Raw genomic sequence first — 23,822 nt, 5'->3', positions numbered from 1 at the left:
TGAATAGTTGAGTCCGATCCAACAGCTTCGGGAAGATCATTGACGAAAATTAAAAACAGTAGAGGTCCTAATATGCTACCTTGAGGAACTCCATTGGTTAGCATAAGTTGTGACGAAGTCGAGTTATTTACAGTGACACACTGTTTGCGATTGAGTAGATAGCTCTGCAATAGCTTTACAACATTATCTGGAAATCCATATGATCTTAACTTTACTAGGAGAATGTCATGATTGATCAAGTCGAATGCCTTGCTATAGTCCACAAAGACTAAGCCGCTTACATTGTTTTTATCAAGGTCAAGAAGGACTTGGTCCCGAAGAAACAACAGAGCAGTATCCGTGGAGTGGTTTTTACGGAACCCTTATTGGAAGCGGTATAAAAGTGCATTTTCTATTAAGTAGGTGTTCATTGCATTGAAGATGTGTCTTTCAAAGACTTTAGAAAGAATAGGCAAAATACTAATAGGACGATAGTTTTGAATATCTTGCTTGTTTCCTTGATTCTTGAATAGTGGTTTAACCTTTGCTATTTTCCATTGTGAGGGAAATGTACAAGTTTCAATACAGTGATTTATAATTTTAGCTATGGAGCATGATATTTCAGGAGCTGCAATCCTTAGAACTCTAGCACCAAGCCCATCGATTCCCGTGGCTTTGTGTGTAATAGAAGAAGATAATCGTTAACCTCACTAGGAGTTATTTGCGGAATAAGATTCCCAATTTGACTGTTAGATTTGTCTTGTGTACCAGGAAGAGCATCATAATAAAGTATAGGTGCCGCTTTTATGAGACGTTTATATACATCAGCGAAGAAGCGGTTAAAGCGTTCAGCGATTGAATGGTCATCCTTTATCAGGTTGTTGTTTTCGTCAGCAATAGGGACGGAGTCGTCATTATTCCTTGTATCTTTAGATAGGTCTTTAATTAAAGACCAAAGTTTCTTTGGACATTTTGATTTTTACTGAACTGAGTTTTAAAGTGCTGTTCCTTCGCATTTCTTAGTTTCCTCGTCACTCTGTTTTAATCAGTTTAAAAGCAGACCAATCTTGTTCATTTTGTGTTCTCCTGGCCTCTTTAGAAGATTATTGCGTTTATTTATTTCGTTGTATAGATCATTAGTGAACCATTTCGGCTGATTGATTTTCTTCACACTCTTGAACTTTAAAGGTGCGTGATTATCAAGAATGTCATTAAAGGTTTTGTACCAAGATTCAACAATGTTATCGGCATCTCGAAAAACAAAGCAGATATCCCAAGGGGCTTCTCTTAAGTCTCGTAGAAAGCATTCTTTGTTTATTTTGTCGATATTTCTGTATTTGATTTTGGAATGTTGTTTACGTTGTGCATCCATGGTTTTGTAGCACCTCAAGATAGTGACCAGCAGGTGATCGGAAAGTCCAGATTTACCTATGGCTACTTCTCTGATTCTAGCAGGATTACTAGAATAAATATGGTCTAAGCACGCATCAGAGGCAGGTCTTGTTACTCTATTTACCATCTGCGTTAATCCAAGACTGTTCATTGTCTTAGCGAGACAATATTTTGAATAACAGTTAAAATCAGTATAATCTAAATTGAAGTCTCCCAGAATAATCAATTCATTGTTTTGGAGATGGGCATTTTCAATATTTTTACCCAAACTCTCATTATAATCTTTGTTGGCTGAAGGTGGACGGTAAACACCAGATATCAAAATCGGTCTCTTTGATTTATGAGGAGAAATTTGAAGCCAGAGAGTTTCAAGATCATCCAGTTCCAAATCTCTTCGACGTGAAGCCATAACTTTCTCATTTACATACGCAATTATGCCGCCACCTTTCTTCCCGATTCGATCTTTTCTGTGTAATGTGTAGCCGGGTATCATGTAATAGCTGTCTGGAATTTTACTGGATCCGAACGTCTCAGTGAGAATTAAGACGTCAAGTTTAGCAGCACTGTTGTTGTTCGAGGTGAGCATTAGAGATAGTTCTTCCAATTTGGTGTCAGTCAGTCTTTGGATGTTCCAGTGGCAGACTGATAAGCCTCTGAAGCCTACAGGAGGTTGAAGGTTATTAGGTCCTGGATTGACGGCAATATCGCCAGATAGAAGAATACACAGACAAAATTGGCCAAGTTTGACGAACCGCAACAATGCCTGCAGCTTCAAATTCAAATCGCAAGGTGTGCATTTCGAAGGCTTTGACTTACAGTCGAACGTAGGTGGAGCAGATATTTCCTTCCCAATGAAGAATCTGACTGTAAAGCGATCGAATTCAGGTGTAGTTGAAGTAAATTGGCCAAGTAAAAGGCTGATAATAGTTAATTGAAGCACAACTGCAAAAACACGTCTGCACGCCATGACTAATTTTCCTTGGGGTAACACTGTTTACTAGAAAAAGTAGGCCAACCAGCAACCAGAGCAGATAGTAGATACAATTACAAGCAGCTTTATTTTGAGATTATTGATTCCATTAAAGGCATGTTAAGTGAACGATTTCAATATATTAATCAGTTCGAGTTTTTAGACCTTGTAAATCCTAAACTATTTACTACATGGAAAGGCATAGTTCCACAGGAGAAGATCAATCTTCTCAAAGATAAGTATAGTCCTCTTTTTGACATCCAAACTTTGGAGAGTCAACTTTCCTTCATTTACAACGACAAGGACTTTCACAAAGAGTGCAGTAATGAGTTTCTTAAATACATCTTCAAATTTAATCTCCAGTCGAGTTTAGGTCAAGTGGTAAATTTGTTAAAATTGAATGGTGTGGCAGTGGCAAGTGCTTCAGTAGAGAGGTCGTTTTCTTGCTTAAAAAGGGTAAAAGCTATTTAAGAAATAGAATGGGTCAAGGTCGGTTTAGCTCTTTGTGTAGAATATCTATTCACAAAGATATCATTGAAAAAAAGAGGAATCAGAGGTGTTGCATAACGAGGTGGTTGAAAATTTGTAGAAAACCCAGGAGGCTGGCCTTTCTTTATAAATGATGAGTATAGTATGTGTTTTGATATTTGTTCGTATAATACATGGTACTTCATTAAGAAAATTAAGCATAACTTTAAAGAATAAAGCCATCCCTGTCTACTTGCCCCAATCTAAACAAGTTTAAACTAACAAGTAGAATGCTAAGAAAAATCTCTCTCTATGCACTTTAGAAGTGTCGTATACTATATTATTTTTGTGCTAATACAAATTTCTTCTGTCTATGCAGGGGCAGTGATGAGTAAATTATGTTTTAGGGGACAATTGTCTCCTGCGTAACGTTTCTCTGAGCCACCTTTAGTACTTTTTTAACTAGTTGCAGTTTCAACGATTGCCACATTAAGAATGCAGCTAACAAATATGGGTTTTTATAAATTATTGTACAACAAATAATTCGCCCTCGAAATCGCAGGAAGTGCTGTTTCCGAGATTCTGGATTTCAAAATTTTCCGGGGGAGCATGCCCCCGGACCCCCCTAGTGGGGTCGTGCCTCCGGCGCGAGATGGATTGGCGGGAGTGACTATTTTTCCTAGCTACGCCACTGATTGTCGGTATTTTATAATTCTATATTTAGTAAGTATTAGTATATACACATTTTCCTCTTGAAAGTTTTGTTTGAGTTAGGTAATTTGATTTTTGGAAAGCTCAGACTATTAATGTAATATTATCTGCGGGTCTTTATTTTCTCTCTCTCTCTCTACTTACAACGCCTATGTATATATATATATATATATATATTGTCTAGTTTGTTCAACATGCAATTTAACATGCCTATATTACAATTTAACATAATACACTTTAAAATGCATATATTACAACTACCCTTTTTTTTGGATTGTCTATCTTATGTTAATTGTTAGTAGTATTTCTATAGTTATCAAATATCAGTATTTCTTAAACTATGATATTAGTTAAAGGACATTGGACGTATATTTTAAGTTAGGCTTAATTAACGGGAAATATCGCATAGACTTATAATATACATTTGTTAGTTCAACCAAAGTTTTTGTCTTCATGTAACCAGTGGCGTGCGGTCATGCAAGCGTAGGCAAGCGCCGCTTGCCTAAGCATTTTACCGAACAAAAATTTTTTGGATCAATCTCTGAGCAAAATCAGTTTAAATTTTTCTGCTCTAAATAATGTCAATGTAATCTTTTGTCTAAATTGTCTTTACAGTTGAAATGCTTGCTATTTATACGCGATTTACTGTCGTGGTTTTCGGTTTCACTTTGCTACACTTGTAAGATGAGTCAAGTGGATTAAATACACCTTAAAAATTTCTTATTTATTAACCAAGGCAAGCGTGCTATCCTTCGGAGCTCAATTTGAACATTTGCGCATGCGTTAATCTAGATTTGGAGGCTTCTTCTTCGAGGAATATCGAGAAAAGGCAAGCGGCGCTTCTAAGGGCGCCGCTTGATAGCTTTTGATCAACAGTCTTGTACGCTCGCAATTTTAAACACATATCAGCGCGCGAATAATATTCGTATATTCAACACATTGGACATCCGAATTATTCACGCCGTTAATGTTATCGTTTATTAAAAGATGACTGAGAGCGAAAGGTAATGTTCTAATTTCTAATTCAAAGTAGTAGGTGCTGGTTATTTTATTATTTTCTGCGCACAATGTGCGTAAACAAGCAGGGGCCGATATTCTGAAACGTACGAGTTCAGTGCCAGACACATTTTGAAGAACGGGACAACACGTTGCCATGACGTCATTATACCAAAATCTAAACATTAAACAATGCCATGTCCTCAGTTTGTAACACACCGTGCCAATTTTGTGCGCGAAACTGGCTGTTCTTAATTGTTATAATCACGACTGCTACAATACATTTCGCGCCTATTGTCTTGCAATTTATGTATGTAGAAGATATTATCTGTAGCATGTAATACAAGATTATGATATTGACAAGAGCTTCCTTTTGCGTAGTAGTTTTGATATTTGTGTCCGGTAGATTTTAGCGTTATATATAAGTCTTTCGTATGAGCTCCGAACGTGAGTTCAATGTACTAGAACGCTATTAAATTTTGTGATTATTTTATTCACTAGCGAAGAAGTTATTTACAACAGTCGTGAGTGTTCTATGTGTTAGAATTTATTTACAAGCTTTTTATATATTTGGTTAAAGAAGGTGCAGTTATTACACAGCGGATAATGTACTTGAAATTTGAGTAGTTTTACGTAATTATAAAGTTAAGTGCGTAAGTTTAAAGGACATTGGCAACGAAAATTATTTTTGCATACGTTTATCATAGATAGCTATGGAATACTTAATTTCATGTTTTCGTGTCTCTTTTGAATTTTACTGTTGTGAAAATTTGACATTAAGTTTAATCTTTATCCGCCATTTTGAAAAAAAAGCTTTATGCTAAATTATGCCGGAATACATTACTGACGTCATTGGCTGGTATCAACTGAATGACACAATATGAAATAATAGTATTATAATTATATATAGCACATTTGTTCACTGGAATTTTAAAACAAAAAACAGTCGGCGGTTGTTAACATTAACGAAAATTGTGTAGTTTATCACGCTTATATACTTTTCCAATATTTAGTCGTTATAAGACGTAGAAATGTTTATTTTAGCAGATCTTACAACTAGGTTTTGCCGACATACCAAGTGTAAGCCCAGACAACAACAAGCGCGCTTTATACACTGAACATTTCGTGCAATAGAAATATTTCATTTTCCCATATTACAAACCTGTGACCAACAAATGAGTTATACGTTTAACTTACTATTTGTATACATAAGAGTCTTTGAAAGATTATGTAGTTTTATATAGGTGATAAGCTCCAAGCCGCTATGTTTTGTTCTTGACTGTAGAGTTTCCTTTATCCGTAATGTTTTACGTGCGTGTTTGCGTGCACAATGTACAAGTACCGACACACGTCTATCTTTAACACACTTTCTGAGAGCATATTGTCCCTAAATTCCTTGGTGTGTTGTCAAGCAATTTACTCCTTGAGTTTCTGTTTTGCCTAGCAAAGCCTCATACTCATCGTATTCAAGCGCTTTTTCGTGGCAACAAAAACACTCGATTGCCTTTTTTGACAAAGTACATTGTCCACACTTAAACCAGTTTGAAGGCGCTAAGCATTTGCTTTCTCAAATTCAGCATGTATTTCATCCTCCGACGAGGACAAGTCACTCTGCTCACTCTCCTGTTCGGAACCGCTTTCTTCACTAGTTTCGGCCTTCACTTCAGGTTCATATTGATAGGGCAGAACCTCACCCGGTTGATTTTCGTGTATGTCATCCATTACAGCAAAAAAACCCGTAAAATACGCTTTAAATGTGTTGTAACGCAGTCAATCACAAAGTATATTGTATTGTTGTTTTGACTGCCGGCAAGCTGCGAACCTCACCCCCAGCGCTTGCCTAATAAATTCGGTCACCGCACGCCACTGCATGTAACAAAGGTTTTTCTGACTCCAATTTCAAAGTTCCACGGCCATTTTGATTTGTTTTGAATATAATGAGATATGCAGATTTATGCAATGACGTCACAACTGGGAGGCATATCTGGTAACACAATATACTTTTATATGTGTTTTGATGAAGTCAGTGTGAATTATTCTTAAAAAAACGTTTTTTCTCACTTTTTTTACATCATGTACATGCAATATACATAATGAAATAAAAAAAGTAAAATAAGTTATATATTTATATATTCAGAATACATATTGTATGGTTGTATCGGAGCTTGTTCGTGTCCATGTTCATTTCCACTCGTAGGAAATCGTAGACCATGAAAAACATCAACAAATATGACAGCTAAAGCTTCATGAAACATTGTCGCCAAAGTCTGAGAGATGATTACAAATAGAAGAAAGTTATAAGAATTGTATTAAAAAACACTTGAGAAAAACGACGATTTTTTTTGAGAGCAAACATGTTTCGACATTATCAGAATGCCATCTTCAGTGCTGAATGATTAGTGTTAAGTAATATGATACATAATATGATATGAGTAAATTAATTACAATGAGTATTAAGTATTAATAACTATAACGTAAGTTCTAAAAATAAGTATTAAGAATTTATAACAAAAGTATTATTATAAAGTAAATATAGTGTTGTAGTGGTGAACTTGGATATTTAAATCGGGATTAGTTTTATTAATGTGTAGAGCTTCCTTGATTTTGAGTGAGAAAGTGGATTGATCAGTGTCGATGATTTTAAAACAGGAAGGTGAGAATTTGTTTTTACATGAAGGAGAGGCTTGAAGATGTTTGTAGATAGTGGAGTTTTTGTCTGTGTGAGTATGTTCCTTTATCCTGGTAGATAATTGGCGAGAAGTTTCACCAATATAACGGGAATTACATCCCGCACATGAAAATTGATAAACTACCATAGATTTGGTAAGCTCGAGAAGTGGGTCTTTAAACGAAAATAAAGATTTTATTTTGAAAGATGTGAAAATAAGTTTAACGTCAATGTCAGTGCAGTAGCGTTTAATGATTTGTGTGAGTTTGCGTTGTGTGTGTCGTGAGTAATCACCTATATAAGGTAGTTTGAAATAACGTTTATTGTCAGGTTGTTGTATATCGTTAGTGTTAGTTGTGGAGTTAGATGAGTCAGTGCTTTTCTTGTTGTCCAAATAGTGTTGTATAGTGTTGTTGATGAAATGAAAAGGAAAAGAATTACGTTGGAGAGTGAATATTAGTTTCTTTAAATCACGTTGAAAGCAGATGTCTGTGTTGTTGAGTTTCCGTGCTCTGTCGGTCAGTGTTCGTATCAGCCCAATTTTGTAATTTAATGGTGTGAAACAAAAAAAGTTAGTCAGTAGTCCTGTATATGTTGGTTTGTGGTACGTAGAGGTCATACAGTTTTCATGTGATTTAGTTAGTAAGATGTCAAGAAAGGGTAACTGATTGTCTTGTTCGGTTTCGTATGTAAAGTTTATGCTTTGATGTTGTTTGTTGATGTATTCGTAAAAGAGTAATGCTTCGTCTTTGTTATGAAAAATACAAAAAATGTCGTCAACGTATCTGCGGTAAAATAAAGGTTTGTTGTTGCCGTAGTTATTTAACCAGTTTCGTTCGTGAAAACCCATGAAAATGTTGGCTAGAATGGGTGCCAAGGGTGAGCCCATACTTACCCCGTCAATTTGGTCGTAGTACTTACCGTTAAATAAAAAATGAGTCTCGGCTGTAGTGATGTTAAACAATAGTTTTAGTTCTGTTCTGCTCATTTTGAATGTAGGGTTGTTGGTAAAAATTAAATCAACAGCAATGTCTATGGTTTCGGTCAGTGGTATGTTGGTAAAAAGGCTTTCAAAGTCAAAAGAACTTAGGGTAAGTATGGGCTCACCCTTGGCTTACTACGACCAAATTGACGGGGTAAGTATGGGCTCACTCTTGGCACCCATTCTAGCCAACATTTTCATGGGTTTTCACGAACGAAACTGGTTAAATAACTACAGCAACAACAAACCTTTATTTTACCGCAGATACGTTGACGACATTTTTTGTATTTTTCATAACAAAGACGAAGCATTACTCTTTTACGAATACATCAACAAACAACATCAAAGCATAAACTTTACATACGAAACCGAACAAGACAATCAGTTACCCTTTCTTGACATCTTACTAACTAAATCACATGAAAACTGTATGACCTCTACGTACCACAAACCAACATATACAGGACTACTGACTAACTTTTTTTGTTTCACACCATTAAATTACAAAATTGGGCTGATACGAACACTGACCGACAGAGCACGGAAACTCAACAACACAGACATCTGCTTTCAACGTGATTTAAAGAAACTAATATTCACTCTCCAACGTAATTCTTTTCCTTTTCATTTCATCAACAACACTATACAACACTATTTGGACAACAAGAAAAGCACTGACTCATCTAACTCCACAACTAACACTAACGATATACAACAACCTGACAATAAACGTTATTTCAAACTACCTTATATAGGTGATTACTCACGACACACACAACGCAAACTCACACAAATCATTAAACGCTACTGCACTGACATTGACGTTAAACTTATTTTCACATCTTTCAAAATAAAATCTTTATTTTCGTTTAAAGACCCACTTCTCGAGCTTACCAAATCTATGGTAGTTTATCAATTTTCATGTGCGGGATGTAATTCCCGTTATATTGGTGAAACTTCTCGCCAATTATCTACCAGGATAAAGGAACATACTCACACAGACAAAAACTCCACTATCTACAAACATCTTCAAGCCTCTCCTTCATGTAAAAACAAATTCTCACCTTCCTGTTTTAAAATCATCGACACTGATCAATCCACTTTCTCACTCAAAATCAAGGAAGCTCTACACATTAATAAAACTAATCCCGATTTAAATATCCAAGTTCACCACTACAACACTATATTTACTTTATAATAATGCTTTTGTTATAAATTCTTAATACTTATTTTTAGAACTTACGTTATAGTTATTAATACTTAATACTCATTGTAATTAATTTACTCATATCATATTATGTATCATATTACTTAACACTAATCATTCTTCACTGAAGATGGCATTCTGATAATGTCGAAACATGTTTGCTCTCAAAAAAAATCGTCGTTTTTCTCAAGTGTTTTTTAAAATTGCTGCTAATTAGAAATTAAGAATTGTATTATTGTAGACAGCAGATTTTGTTGTAAATTGTCATGTTATGTTGTGTAGTGTGTGACTGTGTCATATTATAGATTATACGATATAACGGACATTATGTTGATGTAAAATAGTATAGTCATGTTAAGAGAACACTTCCTCATCGCAATGCGTCATTGCGGTAGGATGTAGGTAGAAACGGGATGGCAAAGTTGTGCGTCATGTAGACCCCAAAAACCACTTCCGAATAATTATACATAAATAAAGCTTGCAAGCGTTGGTTCGGGAGTTCGGAAAAGTTGTAGTTATTGGTGTATGAACTGGTCATACAAATTTGATGAATTAGAGTCGTATTGCAGAAGGCAGATTGTGCGAAAGTTTTCAGCGATCATGTACAGTGCAATATATGGATGTTACAGTAACAGCAAAAATAATTCTGACAATTCTATTCATTTTTTCACTTTCCCAAACGGCGTAAAAAATACAGATGAAAAAAAACGAGAAAAAATTTGGATTGAATTTTGTAAAAGAAAGGGTTACAAACCTACAAAGAACTCAACTACTTGCTCTCTTCATTTTGAGAACGATGCCTATATACCATCCTGTTCACCGTCTTTTCTAAATTCAATTAACTTTTCTGGGAAAAAGAAAGCCATGCTAAAGGGTGATGCTATACCCACATTAAATAAATCCACGACCGCAAGTGAAGCTGAAAAACTAACTGCAAAGAGTCGATGCACAGGCAGTCACTCGAGAAGAAAGGTAAAATGTCAAAAAGTCTTTAATATTTAGGAAAAGAAATTATTTCTACTTTCACAGAAACTTGCTAACTTTAGTTTCTGGCTATTTTGCTTCATGACAGGATATTGATGCCATGGTAGGAGAATACATAGAGAACAAATGTGCCCCGGTTGAGGAAGAAATTGTAAACGCAGATGCATGCAGTCCTCGTGGGGAGGTTATTTTCCATGAGAACTCAGATTAATCCAAACAACGCACCATGCTAGTTCTTTGTCAAAAAGAAAAATTACACAAAGTAAAAAAGACAAAGCGACAAAAATTGGAAAGCCGTGCAGATGCTACAATCATCAAAAACAATTTAAAAGTGTCGCTGTTTAAACATTCATAACGGCGGAGAGACTAAAGGCAGACCTTTTTACAAAAAGTGGAAAAATGACATCCACTAGTTCGCAGACAGATGAAACAAAAGCCACTCTGGGTTGTGTACAGTTGCCATTTGGCACATCTGATATTGGTCTTGACGATAACAGATTTTCCAAAACTGTAGACAAAAATGATAGAAATGAATATGATCAGGAGCAAGATACAGATAGTGAAGAATTCGTACTTGGAGATACAAATATTGAAGACTCAGAGCTCGAAGACAATATTAACAGCAATGTAGAATCTAAATGCACGAGTAAGATTTTGTCACATAACAAGCTTCCGCAAGATCAAAGGAAATTTATTGTGTTTGAAGATTCCCTGGTTGAATGTTTCCATCGCTGCTCTAAATGTGGTAATAATTGCCTTGTTAGCGTAGCAAACACCATTGGAACCTTTTCCAGAATATCCGTTCAATGCTTACTAGACGAAACCCATAGCTATACATGGTGCACAGGCCCCTTGTGTAATAGACTACCGGTATTTCACCTGATGCTAACCTCAGGCATCTTGACCATAGGGCTAGAATGTGCTAAGGTTCTTTGACTTCCCAGTGCATTGAAAATAAAATGTTTCACACGTCGTGAATTTTCAAGATTGCAATCGGCGTATGTTATACCTGCCGTGTTCAATGTTTGGGGTGGTGAGAAAAAGAGATTGTTACAAAAACTAAAAGGACAAACTTGCTGTATTGCGTCAGATATTCAAGTAGATAGCCCAGGTCATAGCGGGTTGTTTGGTTCCGGGAGATCTTTGGACGTCGATAACAATGTCATACTTGATACACAGATCATAAAGGTAATGACAGAGCTTATTAACATATTATAATGATCGTCTGAAAATATCCGTTGATATAATATAGTCTTCTTTCGTATGATATTTCTCTATACTTTATCAATACTCAGAGCACTGAAGTCAAGAATTTCAATGCCATGGAGCTAGAACCCATCAAGCGTCAACTTGCATACCTTGAAAATGGTGATGTTAAAATTACCAAGCTTGTGACTGACAGACACATCCAGGTTACATCTTACATGGCTAAGGAGAAGCCAGAAATAGAACATGTTTATGATGTTTGGCATGTGGCAAAAGGTGCAGCTAATTCTCTATTTGCAAGTATTAATCACTCAAATATAAGTGCATCAGTTGTGAATCAAATCAATGGAATTGTGAATCATGTGATAAAGTATGATGTATTTAAATTGAACCTTTTAGGAGAGAAAAAGAAGTTACTTAAACTTGTAAAAAAGAAGAAATTTTGTGCAATTAAGCCTTGGATTGGGGTAACTACATTTAAAAAATGTATATCATGCCATTCCAGAGAAGTATGAGTGACACTTGTAGCTATATCTTAAACTTTATCTAACAGTCTAACATAAATCATTTGTATTGGGTGGCAAGCTCCAGCAGTACTGAAATTGAAAAAGAAGAAAAGTGGAAATGTTTGGCAAATCACATTGCTCCAGCAGTACTGAAATTGAATAAGATGAAAAGTGGAAAAGTTTGGCAAATCACATTGCTCATATTCATACTCACGAAGGCAACAAGGTGTTTACCAAATGCTTGCATGAAGCTACTAAACGGCAATGGTTAAAAAAAGGTAAAGGGTAGTATCTAGCTCCGATTCATTCATGGAGACTTCATCACTATACACAAAAAAAATAAGTGCACGGTGCACCTGTTCTTTAACAAGTCTCGAAGCATTTGCATGTATATTATAATCTTGCTTCCTATCAATCTATTCATAAGACTGACCTCTTTATACTTTTTAAGGTAGTGCAGCTCATAAGAAACTAACTGAACTTATTTCAAGACCAAGATTGATAAGTGCAGTTAGAAAGCTGTCAAGTCACCAACAAACATCAGGCTTGGAGGCAAAGCATTCACTTGATAATCTTTTTGCATCAAAAAATACATACTATCCATATCACTCACTCATGGTCAAGTGAAAACATGCATTTTTTCTCACATATTTTACTCTAAAAAAGGGTTGCTTTGACCAATAAAGAGTAATGTGTTATTCCAGCCTATACAGTTACCCATTGTAAAATTTTCAGGTTATTTTGTGCAAATTTACATTACAATGAAAATGCTAATAGACCCCAAGCAACAACACAAAAAGGTGATAAAAGATGGTCAGTTGCATACCCTAAAGCTCACAAGGGAGAAAAAGCTGTTGACAAACCAATAAGCGACTGTCCTACCTACAGTAAGAATTAATTGACAAATCAGAATCATTAATGACAAAATGTTAATGCGAAATACATTTAAAATTTTCAGATTATGTGCAAAATGTTCAGAATGAGTGTCTGAGACTTCGCAAAGATTTCAACATCACAAAAATAGCATTGGAGAATGCGAAAACATTGCTTCCGAAAGAACCTCCCTCACTTGTGGAAACATACTTGTGTGGGAAGCAAGGGCAGCCAAAAAATGAAGTCATCACTCGCAGACACAGTAGATTTACAACGCCTGCTTTGCCCGACAATAAAATAAATGACACAGTATTTCTTTTCAAGGGAAAATGTGCTACAAGCCGATGTTATTGTCGAAATATGAATCGTCCATGTACGGAAAGTTGTGGTTGCCAAACCATGAAATGCAACAATACATGATGAAAATTGAAAAGCCTTGAAATCTCAAATACCTCAAATCCAATTTCAATTTACTTGGCATACTTCCCTCGTATGCATTTGTACATGCAAGATGGAAATGGCCTTTGACATTTCTTCCCAAGAATATGAAAAATCCATCTCGAACATCTTTGCTACGCAACATGACGGTATATTTTGTGTATGACTTCTTGTTCGTCATCACCTAACGGACTGTTTTCTTCAATATACTGCCAAGTATCTATTTCAAGGACGTTTGCTGATATGTTTTGATTGAAGGAAGCAAGTTCAGTAAGGCAAGACAAGCCTGCATCCTGTGCCGATTTAAGTTTGCCATCATATTCGTCATATTCAACCGCTTTTTCATGAAAGCAAAAGCATTCAATCGTTTTGCTATCAACTCACAATGGCCGCATTTACACCAACTGAGTGAAGTTTTACGCCAACTATACATAGCATCAAACTTGTCGTCTGTCTGATCATCTACTTCGCTCGACGAAGAACTTTCTGAGTCAGAATTCTAACTCTGTACAAATTCATCTGGCATTGGCTCAAACATATATGACTGAACCATAGCATCTTTGTTCATATTTTCCATTTTGAGTGCTGTAACAGCAGTGAAAAGTCCCAAACTTTGCGTAAAAAATGAGAATGCTAGTCAATTTGCAATATAAACAATATTCAGCAGCGAAAGTCTCCCTGTTGTGACGTCACATATGAAATCTAATTATTTTGGCTGCTGATTTCAAGATGGCGGAACAGCCCTTGAAATAAGCAAACTTTCATTCTAAATTGCGCTTTAAATATATATTTTCAAACCGGAAAAATAATTTTTTACGGAATACTAAACTGCAATGAATGATATCGCGCCATGAAAAAATATATGTCCCATGTCCTCTAATGTTCTAATTGCAATTATCTCAGATACTAATGTTGTTTTCTTTTTCTAATGTCAATTATTTTAATCTACTTGTTATCTCTCAGCCCATATTTGAAATATGCGTTTCAAAAGTGGTCCATCTACGCGCACTCAAAAGAGGTCAAACTTTTTCCAGTGACGTAAGGAACAGGCACGATTTGTTTGCATATCAGCTGCGCCTTGTGATAATCGAACAAATCTTATCTCGATACTTCGAGGAATGGCTCCTTTTTTGCTTAAAATTCGTCACACAAATGTAATAGCGTTTTATTATAAGGAGAATATTTCACTCCAAACATCGAGATAAGTTTCAAAACATTTATAAACTCGCGATTATTGCGAGTGGCAACTTTTATCGATTTCAATTTCTGAGACAATACATATTAGTGATAAGCGCGCATAATGAGGATAGGACACCAATCTTGCCCAAATAAGTGGAGGAATAGAAAATTTAAACTTGTTCTGTGTTGCTGGAGGGCCAAACAAGAAATCTTGCACAAATAGGGGCGATACACCGGGTATTAGTATGCACTGTTTTCCAAAAGAACCGACTTTTCGAAAGCAGTGTGTACACTTTGTTTAAAGGGACCGCCCCGACTTCAACCCAACAGAATATTAGTCACGAATATGCCTGTGCTCTGTTCATTTCGAAGAAAGTTGCTTTGTAAAGCGTTTTGTAAATAGCTTAGAATAAATTGATAACCGAAATACCACAGATTCTTAAATCGAGGTTCCATTCCCACAGTTGATGTGGTAGGCGATGGAGATGTCAATACAACGAGTATATCAGCCAAAGAAAAAAGAATTCTAAGTACCTTATTATCTTCAAAATATCAGAGATGTATTCTGCAGTTAAATGTTATATTCATGTCAATATAATGAGCTATGTTGAGCTTATGCATGTTTCGTTGTAATGGCACATTTCAGAGTAAAGGCTGTATTTGTAATGTTTTTAGTTGCTACGTGATGCCTCAAACAGTGCTTGCCTGCCCCTCAAACAAAGCGAAGACAATTGCATGCTCTTTGTGTTAGCAATGACGTAGCTTGTGGTTCAAATGATGGCGTAATTGGTAATTGGCTGGTCATGACAGTCACACTTGTGCTCCTAGTGCCAAAAATTTTTAATGGTATTGCTGGTGATTTGGCCGTTTGTGGTCTTGGTAATTTGGCATATGATTTGGAAGCAAGCAAGAATGACGACAATTTAATTCATGATGTTCTTAATTTACAACAAAATCTTATTGTTATTTGCTCAATCTAAAGGTCCTGTTGTTACGAAATGCAAGCAGCGTCTAGAGTATACAAAATAATATAAGCATAAGTATTAGTATTACATAAAGGTTTAACAAGTTTTACAATTCTTTAATTAACTGTGATTCTTCGGCTGGGGTCATACTAAGGGAAGTTGTGTCAGAGGAACAATGGTATTAAAATGTAATATGCATTGTGGTGGCGAGATTAGCTCCTTCCAAATGAAAGGCGGACTAGTATCCCGAAGGTTTGAGCTCAAATCTCGCCCAAGTCACATGTTTTTCATGTGCAATTAAACAACGGTGTTAGGATTATTACTATGTATAATAAAAATTCTAAGCGAATATTTTTAACAATGATATTGGTTTGACACCCATTAAACTCAAACTTTCATACAAATGGCAGTTGCGTAGCAACAGTGCGATTGTTACATGCTTTTTGCATTTTTGTCAGGCTCTCGAAACTCAGATGTATCATTCACTTAGATTCATTGTCATAATGATAGTATTACGCAGTACGCTATTAAATAACTGCCGTAAAATTTCAATAAAAAAGCATAAGTGAGAAATCGAGTTATTAGATATGACCACAATAATTTAAGTTTAATGAATTGAATAAAGACATTGCATTTTAATATTATTCAACAAACAAAGTTTGATGTTGCTTCACCGAAAAGTTTCACTCAATAGTAGTTTATTTATTAAAACAATATGCGATATTTTCCGATGAAAACAACGAACACACAAAGCAGAATTCTTCGTCGTCATCCGTATATCCGAGAATCTCCGATGATTACGACAGACAAATGGACACTTTTTCAGTGCAGCATTGTGATGCATGCGCAGCGGCTACCCACAAAAATGAGAAGCCACTAAAATGATGATAAAGTTGAGATCGAAAATTTACAAAATAACTTTTGTATTGACTTTTCGGAAACTTTCTTATTTGTTTGCACATTGAACTTCCTCAACGTAATTATGTCTTTCTCAACACATGATCGAAAATCGTGACGTCACAGGGCGTGGCTCAGTATACAATAGCGTGGCAAAACTTTTTTTGGTAGATAAGCCATTGGAAACCAAAACTCATTCTGTACAATTCATACCTGACTTTATGACAGTCTTATTCAAATATTGCTCAAAAGCCATCTTAAAATTAGTATTTCCACTACTTTGTCATATTTAAAAATAAAATAGTTTGCAGCATTGATACTAATGTTTTAGGTGAGAGAAGTTTCTAATGACTTAAATTACTTCTACAAAAGTTTTGCGTAATTGTATATTTTAAAAAAAAGATACTTTAAAAAACAATTTTGTGTTTTTTAATACACAAAATTTGTGTGCTTTAAGAAAAAGTGTGTATGTCTTGAAGAACATGTACATATATTTTTTAAAGTTGAAAAACAACTTAGTATTTCATGAACATAGGCCACATTTTGTCGTGGTTTTTATTGAAATATTCTAACATGCAAAATTTTTACGATCTCTAACTCATTCTTTATCCTGAAAATTGTCCACGCGTAGAGATTCTGAAATAACAAAACACATGTGCTTTAATTATTTTACTATACAAAAAGTATAATTTGTTGAAAATGTAAATGGTACATGAGAAAGACATTTAAGTTAAAATCTGCAACCTGAGTTGCTACATTTCTTACGTTTAGAAGAAAATCTGTTTAAGGAAACCTCAAAGATAATGTTTTAACATAAAAGGCATTTTCCCATAGCGTTATTTTGAAAGGCACTTTGGAGAAAATTTTCAAGAGGTATGCGTATCAAAATTTTATTGAGCATGTGCTCAGTCAGTTTTTTTATATTTGAGAAAATTTAGGTGCCACTTAGAATTTTAGCAAATTACACTTCTTGTTAACTAGAATGATTATAGCACATGTTACAGTATGTATTTTATGTTCAGAATCATAATTTGGGCAATTTTCATTGTTTAAACCACTAGAGGCTGTTGTTGGCTGCGGCAAATATTACAAAACAAAGTGTCCACAAACGTTTAAAAAGTTCTGGCTCCTTGTGGGTTACAAGGTAGTTTAGAAGACACAAAAAATTTCAGGTATAGATATTTGAATGACAAAGACATGTACAAAGCTTACATACATGCAACAAGTACTTTGTTTTATAGTTTAAAGAAATATACTTGCATTTTTCATATTATGCAAAGCTCTTAGGTTTACTTGCTCCTATCTTCAAAAATACAGCTAAAAGCCGAAAATACTGATTTGGTTTGTTCGAGGGCAGTTTAAATAGCCAAAGATGCAAAAATGCAGTCATGCATGAAATATTTAGTGTTTTTAGTACACTTCCATTAAAATTGACTTGCTTTAATAACTATAGCAAAGGAAATAGTCGTCTTTAAAGCACTGTTTACTTAAAATGATAATGAGTATCACTTTTTTATGCAAGACCGTAAACAGCTACGGCCGTTGTGATTGTGAAACACTACAGAAACAAGCAGGTCAAAGAAAAAAATTTGTCGGAATGTTTTTGTTGAATCATCCGCTTCAATGCAGTAAAGATTTTAGCAATACATACGCATGTCTTAAAAAACAGATTCTAATCATATATTTTTCTGTTTATTGCAAGTAGGAAAAGTCATGCATGCCAACCACACTATCTCGGTTTTACTCATGTTTTTAAACAAAAGAATGGGAAAACACAAATAAAGTGAAAGCTGGTTGTAACATACTTACAACATATGTAACGCAGAAGAACTGGAATATATCGTATCACAACGAAAACATAGCGAAAGTTTTAAAATATTTTCCATTGATATGTTTTATTATTATTAGTTAATAAGCTTCGATGGTGACACGGACCTTGATTTCTTGATTTTTATTCTTGATCTCATGCTCGACCTCATCCAGCCAAGGGGGGCGGAGCATTGATAATTGGGGGACTATGTTCATATATTTGTATATAATAAAATGTAAACACAATTGATTACAATGTAAACAAATAAAGTAAAACATGTATATATGAGCCCCCCCTTAAAATTATGCAAATGTTCCGCAGCCGTCACATCCAAAAACTGGTTTATTATTTACCTTAAGACGAGAAACTTTAAAATAGTAAACAACTTTGCATGCTGTATTATATGTAACAAATATCTAAAATAATGTATCTTAATTTTCTAGGACTCATGGAAGATAAAAAAAATGAAAATGTAAATTATTCGACTATCCAAGAATTTAAGTCTCTGATAATAAAAACAAAGAAAAGAAACAGAAAACTGTTTTTATTTGGTCATGTGTTTTTTCGTCCTGACGTTGATGCAACATACATTAATATGCTAAGAGAACCTGTTTCTCGTTTTGCGTCGTACTTTTACTTCACAAAAACTCCTATTTTCAGAAAAAACTGTTCGAAAAATAGGCTGTATTATCCAAACGCAACCATGAAAGAATGTTTGGAAAACCAGTATCTTGGTTGTGAATGGAATGAAATGACGCGCTTTTTGTAATCCTTACGCTTTTTGTAAAGATGGGAGCCCAAAAGCACTGGCTCAAGCAAAATGGAATATGGTGTTTCGATATATGAGCATTGGAATTACTGACCATTTAAAAGAATTTCTTACTGTTTTAAGCAAACGTTTGCCAGATTTTGTTTGGCCTCTTCCCAAAAAGGGGTTTATCAACTATTTTGTTGCAAAAACAAAACAACGGAAATCACTTTCAAATAGGATTTTACAGCGAATAAAGGAAGTCAATGAAGACGATATTGAGCTTTTCAAATTTGCGAAGGAATTATTCTTCAGACAAGCAGCAAGTTGCGGTGTTGAAATACAAAGCAAGGATAACACCACGAACTTGTAATTTGATAGTTAACATTATTTTTCTTTATCTATGGGATGAACTATTTTCTCTTTTTAATTTGTATTGTCAGATAGCAGTATTTATTCTTTTTAAAGTTTGTCAGGACTGTTAAGATTTAAGAATCCTGCTACCTCTGGTGGGACATGCATTTACTAGAAAAAATATCAGGAAAAATGTTGCGTAGACTTAGTGTTATCTGTCTGACAAAATTACAACAGTTCACTTCTACCTGTTAATGATCTTTCTTTGATAACTTTACTTTACTACCTCAACCAGGAAAATGATGTTTTCACTTCAGTTTTCTTGCGTGCGTGTGTTTTTACACTCTTTTAGTGTCCCTTTTGTCCTATGCTTATAGTTTAGTATGGTGTGTATAGTGAATATAAGGTGTATAGTTTGGTGGCGTGTATAGTGTGATTTGTGGTGGAAGGGTGAAAGGAATCAGGAAGGATGAAGGAAACTGGAAATGGAATGGAAGGTGTGGACAGGAGTACAGTGGATGAGGGTCTTAGTAGGAATGTGAGGAAGGAGGAAGGTGTAAGTGAAGGAAGAAGAATGGAATGGAAGGTGGAATGGATGGAAGGATGGAAATGGGTCTTGAAGGAAGCATTATGTGAATGGAGGTGAAGAATCAAAGTCAGCATGTGACAGGTGAAGGTGTGAATGGAAATAGTGGAAGAAGGAAGTGAATGGAATGGAGGGGTGTAAGGTGTATGGATAGGGTATAATGGAATAAGGTATGGTGGTATAGTGGTATGAGAATGTAAGAATCCAGTGAAGTGTGTATGAAGTATAGCCCAGTGGAAAGATGGTATGAAGTAATGTGATAGAAGTGAAGTATGGATATGTGTATAGGTATGTAAGGAATGGATAGTGTATAAGTGTGTATTAAAGTATAGTAATGGATAGTGAATAATGTGTATGGTAGTGTATATAGTGTGTATTGATAGGTATGTGTATGGTTGTATAGTGTTATAGGTGTGCAGAATAGGGTATGACTGCATTAGTATTAACGTGAATTATTGACCAGGTATTAGCAGGCCATGTGATGGTGTGATATGAGGCTGTCAGAGTGCAAACATAGGTCGAGTGTATGGATTAGAAGGTGATATACTGGCAGTGGATAGGTATGGAGGGCAAATAGTGTGGAATAAGGTAGATTAGAAGAATGTGGAAGAAGTGAATGATATTGAGTGTCATAGTGGTATGTGAGGAAGGAAGGTATGTGAAGTGAATGTAATGTGAAGAAGTGTATATGTGTATAGGTGTATGGAAGAATGGATATATAGTATGTATAGGTATATGTGTACAATGTATAAGGATGGATGTAATAAGTATAGTAGTGGTATAAGTGAAGAATGGTATGGTATGTGTATGGTATGTATAGTGTATAGTGTGACAAAGTGTGAATGAGGTGTGGTGGAAGAAGTGAAGTGTGTGAAGTGTATGAAGTGAATGGAGGTAGTGTGTAAAAGGAAGGAATGGAGGTGGAATGAAGGAATGGTAGAATGATGAAGTATTAGTGGATAAGGTGAGGGTGTGTATTTAGGTATGGTGTATAGTGGATAGAATTGTATGGTAAGTGGTGGAATGGATGAATGTATAGTGAAACAGTGGAAGGAAGTATTATAGGTATAGATGGTGATTCAGGCTGGTTATAGGTGTATAGTGGTGAATGAAAATTAGTGTGAGGATAGTGTGAATAGTGTAGGTGTGTAGGAATGGATAGAAAGGAATGGAGTGTATGGAAGGATAGTGTATAATGTGTATAGTGTGAAGTGAATGGAATGGTATGGAAGTGAATGGTCTGTATAGTGAAAAGAAGTGAATGGAGGAAGGAATGGAATGGAAGGGGTAATGGATGGATAGTAAGGATGGATGGAATGGATAGGATCTGGTATGATACAGAGGTGTATGTGTATGGTGGTTGAAAATGGAGGAAGGAGGAGTATAGGTGGATAATGGTGGAATGGAATGTATAGTGGAAGGAAGGATGGAAGAATGTAAGAAGGAATAGTGAAGAAGTATGAAGGTGTATTAATGTATGAAGGAGGTATAGATGTGTAGTGTGTCCAGTGTGTATGGAAGATAAAAGGGTGAATGGAATAGTATGGAGGAATGGAAGAATAGTGGAGAAGGAAGTAATGGAAGAAATGGAATGTAAGTGGAAGTGTATGAAAGAATGGAAAATGTGAAGTGTATAGTGGTAGGATGGTATGAAGGTATGGAAGGTATAGTGGAATGGAATGAAGTGAATGGATGGGTATAATAATGAAGAACAAATAAGAAGGATGAAAAGAAGAATGTGAAGGATGAAGGAAGAATGAAGGAAGAAGTGAATGGAATGGAACATGGAAGGATAGGGAATTAGGAAGGAAGAATGGAAGTGTGTATAGTGTGTATTGTGAAAGGAAGTATGGAGTGAAGAAAAGGAATGATGGAAGGAAGAAGAATGTGTGGAAGGAAGAATGTAATGGAAGGTGATAAAGTGTGTATGGATAAGTAAGGGTATAGAAGGTATAGTGTGATGAAAATGAAAAGAATGGAGGTGGAAGGATAATGGAAGGAAGACCAGTGTGAATGTGAAGATGTAGGAAGGAAGAATGGAATGGAAGTATAGTGTGGTATGGAGGAATGTATGGTGGAAGGAAGAAGGAAGAGATGTTAGAATGTGAATGGAAGAAGGTATGGAATGGATATGGAATGAAGGAAGGATAATGGAATGGAATGGAATGGAGTGGATGGAATGGAAGGAATGAAGGAATGGAATGGATTGGGAGTATCGATCAGTGTGAAGGAATGGAATGGATGGATAGGAAGGGAGATGGAATGGAAGATCAGGAAGGACAGGAATGGAATGGAAGGAATGGAATGGATGGAACAGTCATATTGTGTGTAAAGTGTGTATAGTGTGTATAGTGTGTATACTATGTATAATGTGTATGGTGTGTATAGTATATATAGTGTGGATAGTGTGTTTTGTGTGTATTGTATGTATAGTGTGCAAAGTGTGTATGGTGTGTATAGTGTGTATAGCGTGTATGGTGTTTATAGTGTGTATATATATGTTACTCTCCTACAAGACACTACCATCAACGAACTTCTCAACACAGACCCCAGAAAAACGACCACCAACCGCATCAACCACAAACTGAAACAACTAAAAGACAAAAAGAAACTAAACGAAAACGATTACAAAAAAATCCGACCCAATGACGCATCCACCGCTAAATTCTACGGCCTACCAAGAATCCACAAAGAAAACAACCCACTCCGACCTATTGTATTGCTTCCAGGATCACCTGCGTGTGAACTTTCAAAATATCTTTATAACATTCTGTATCCATTAGTGAAAAATTTAGCTCACACCATCAGAAACGCCACCACTTTCCTCGATAGTATTGAAAACATTAAACTATAACCAGACGAAATCATGATATCCTACCACGTGACATCACTCTTCACATCCATACCACTAGACATTGCCAAACAAATTACAAACGAACTACTCACAAACGACAAAACTTGGCAAGCTACAACACAACTAGACAAAAATGACATCCTAGACTTACTCAACCTTTGCCTCTCCACTGAATTCACCTTCCAAAACACATACTACAGACAAATTTCAGGCACACCAATGGGATCACCACTATCCACCTTTCTCGCAGAAGCTGTCATACAACACCTCGAAACACAATCAATCACAAACAACACAAACAATAGACTATTGAAAAGATATGTCGACGACATCTTTGCCATAGTCAAGAAAGACAAAACTGAACAAATCCTACAAACCATAAACAATACCACAAAGAACATTATATTTACTAAAGACGAAGAACACGACAAACAATTTACCTTCCTCGACATCCTACTAACCAGATTAGATGACGGTACACTAAACACACAAGTATACCTCAAAACCACCCACACAGACCAATACTCGATTTCAACAGCAATTATCCAACACAACACAAAATAAGCTGCATTCGAACACTTTTTAACATGATAAACACTCATTGTAATACGGAAAAAGGCAAAAAAACAGAACGCCACTACTTATATACCACATTTATTAAAAACAATTACCCTAGAAACTTCATAAACAAAACTATATACAAAATACAAAACAAAACACAAACCGACAAAACCAACAAAAAACCGGACGAAACAGTAAAAATCGTCACATTACCATACATAAACGGAGCATCAGAAATGACTGCCAGACTTCTTCGACCATTTCATATTAACGTCACCCACAAACCTACACAAAAACTCAAATCATGTTTCACCAAACATAAAGACAAAACAACAATTCATGATGCAACTGACGCGATTTACATGATACCATGTAAAGACTGTTCAAAGCAATACATAGGACAAACATCTAAGAAAATTGAAACAAGTCTAACTGAACACAAAAACGCCATAAAACGACCAGATCCGAACTCACTACCGGCAGAACAT

General features: G+C 35.6%; 1 protein-coding gene and 1 long non-coding RNA gene across 2 annotated transcripts in view; both read left to right on the top strand.

The window, feature by feature from the left end:
- LOC124458002 overlaps nt 1–19,580 on the top strand; it is a 34,650-nt gene extending 15,070 nt beyond the window's left edge. Inside the window, exon 2 of the long non-coding RNA XR_006952940.1 lies at nt 18,675–19,580. This is a non-coding gene — a long non-coding RNA (uncharacterized LOC124458002). The remainder of the gene's footprint in view (nt 1–18,674) is intronic.
- Nucleotides 9,836–10,694, top strand: LOC124458001. Its single transcript, XM_047008122.1, has 2 exons — nt 9,836–10,345; nt 10,446–10,694. The coding sequence occupies exons 1-2, from the start codon at nt 9,899–9,901 to the stop codon at nt 10,566–10,568; spliced, it is 570 nt and encodes a 189-aa protein (XP_046864078.1). The 5' UTR covers nt 9,836–9,898; the 3' UTR covers nt 10,569–10,694.
- Nucleotides 19,581–23,822: the final 4,242 nt, after the last annotated feature.

This window comes from Xenia sp. Carnegie-2017, unplaced genomic scaffold (genome assembly GCF_021976095.1).
Source record: "Xenia sp. Carnegie-2017 unplaced genomic scaffold, XeniaSp_v1 HiC_scaffold_6, whole genome shotgun sequence".
In the NCBI taxonomy this organism is placed as follows: Eukaryota; Metazoa; Cnidaria; class Anthozoa; order Malacalcyonacea; family Xeniidae; genus Xenia; species Xenia sp. Carnegie-2017.
This window is presented reverse-complemented; position numbering and strand designations above follow the sequence as displayed.

What these genes read in the sequence shown, in the direction of transcription:
- LOC124458001 (XM_047008122.1), top strand. Translation starts at nt 9,899, where the DNA reads ATGAACTGGTCATACAAATTTGATGAATTAGAGTCGTATTGCAGAAGG. An exon ending in GCAGTCACTCGAGAAGAAAG is followed by an intron (nt 10,346 to 10,445) that starts GTAAAATGTCAA and finishes GCTTCATGACAG; the next exon opens with GATATTGATGCCATGGTAGG.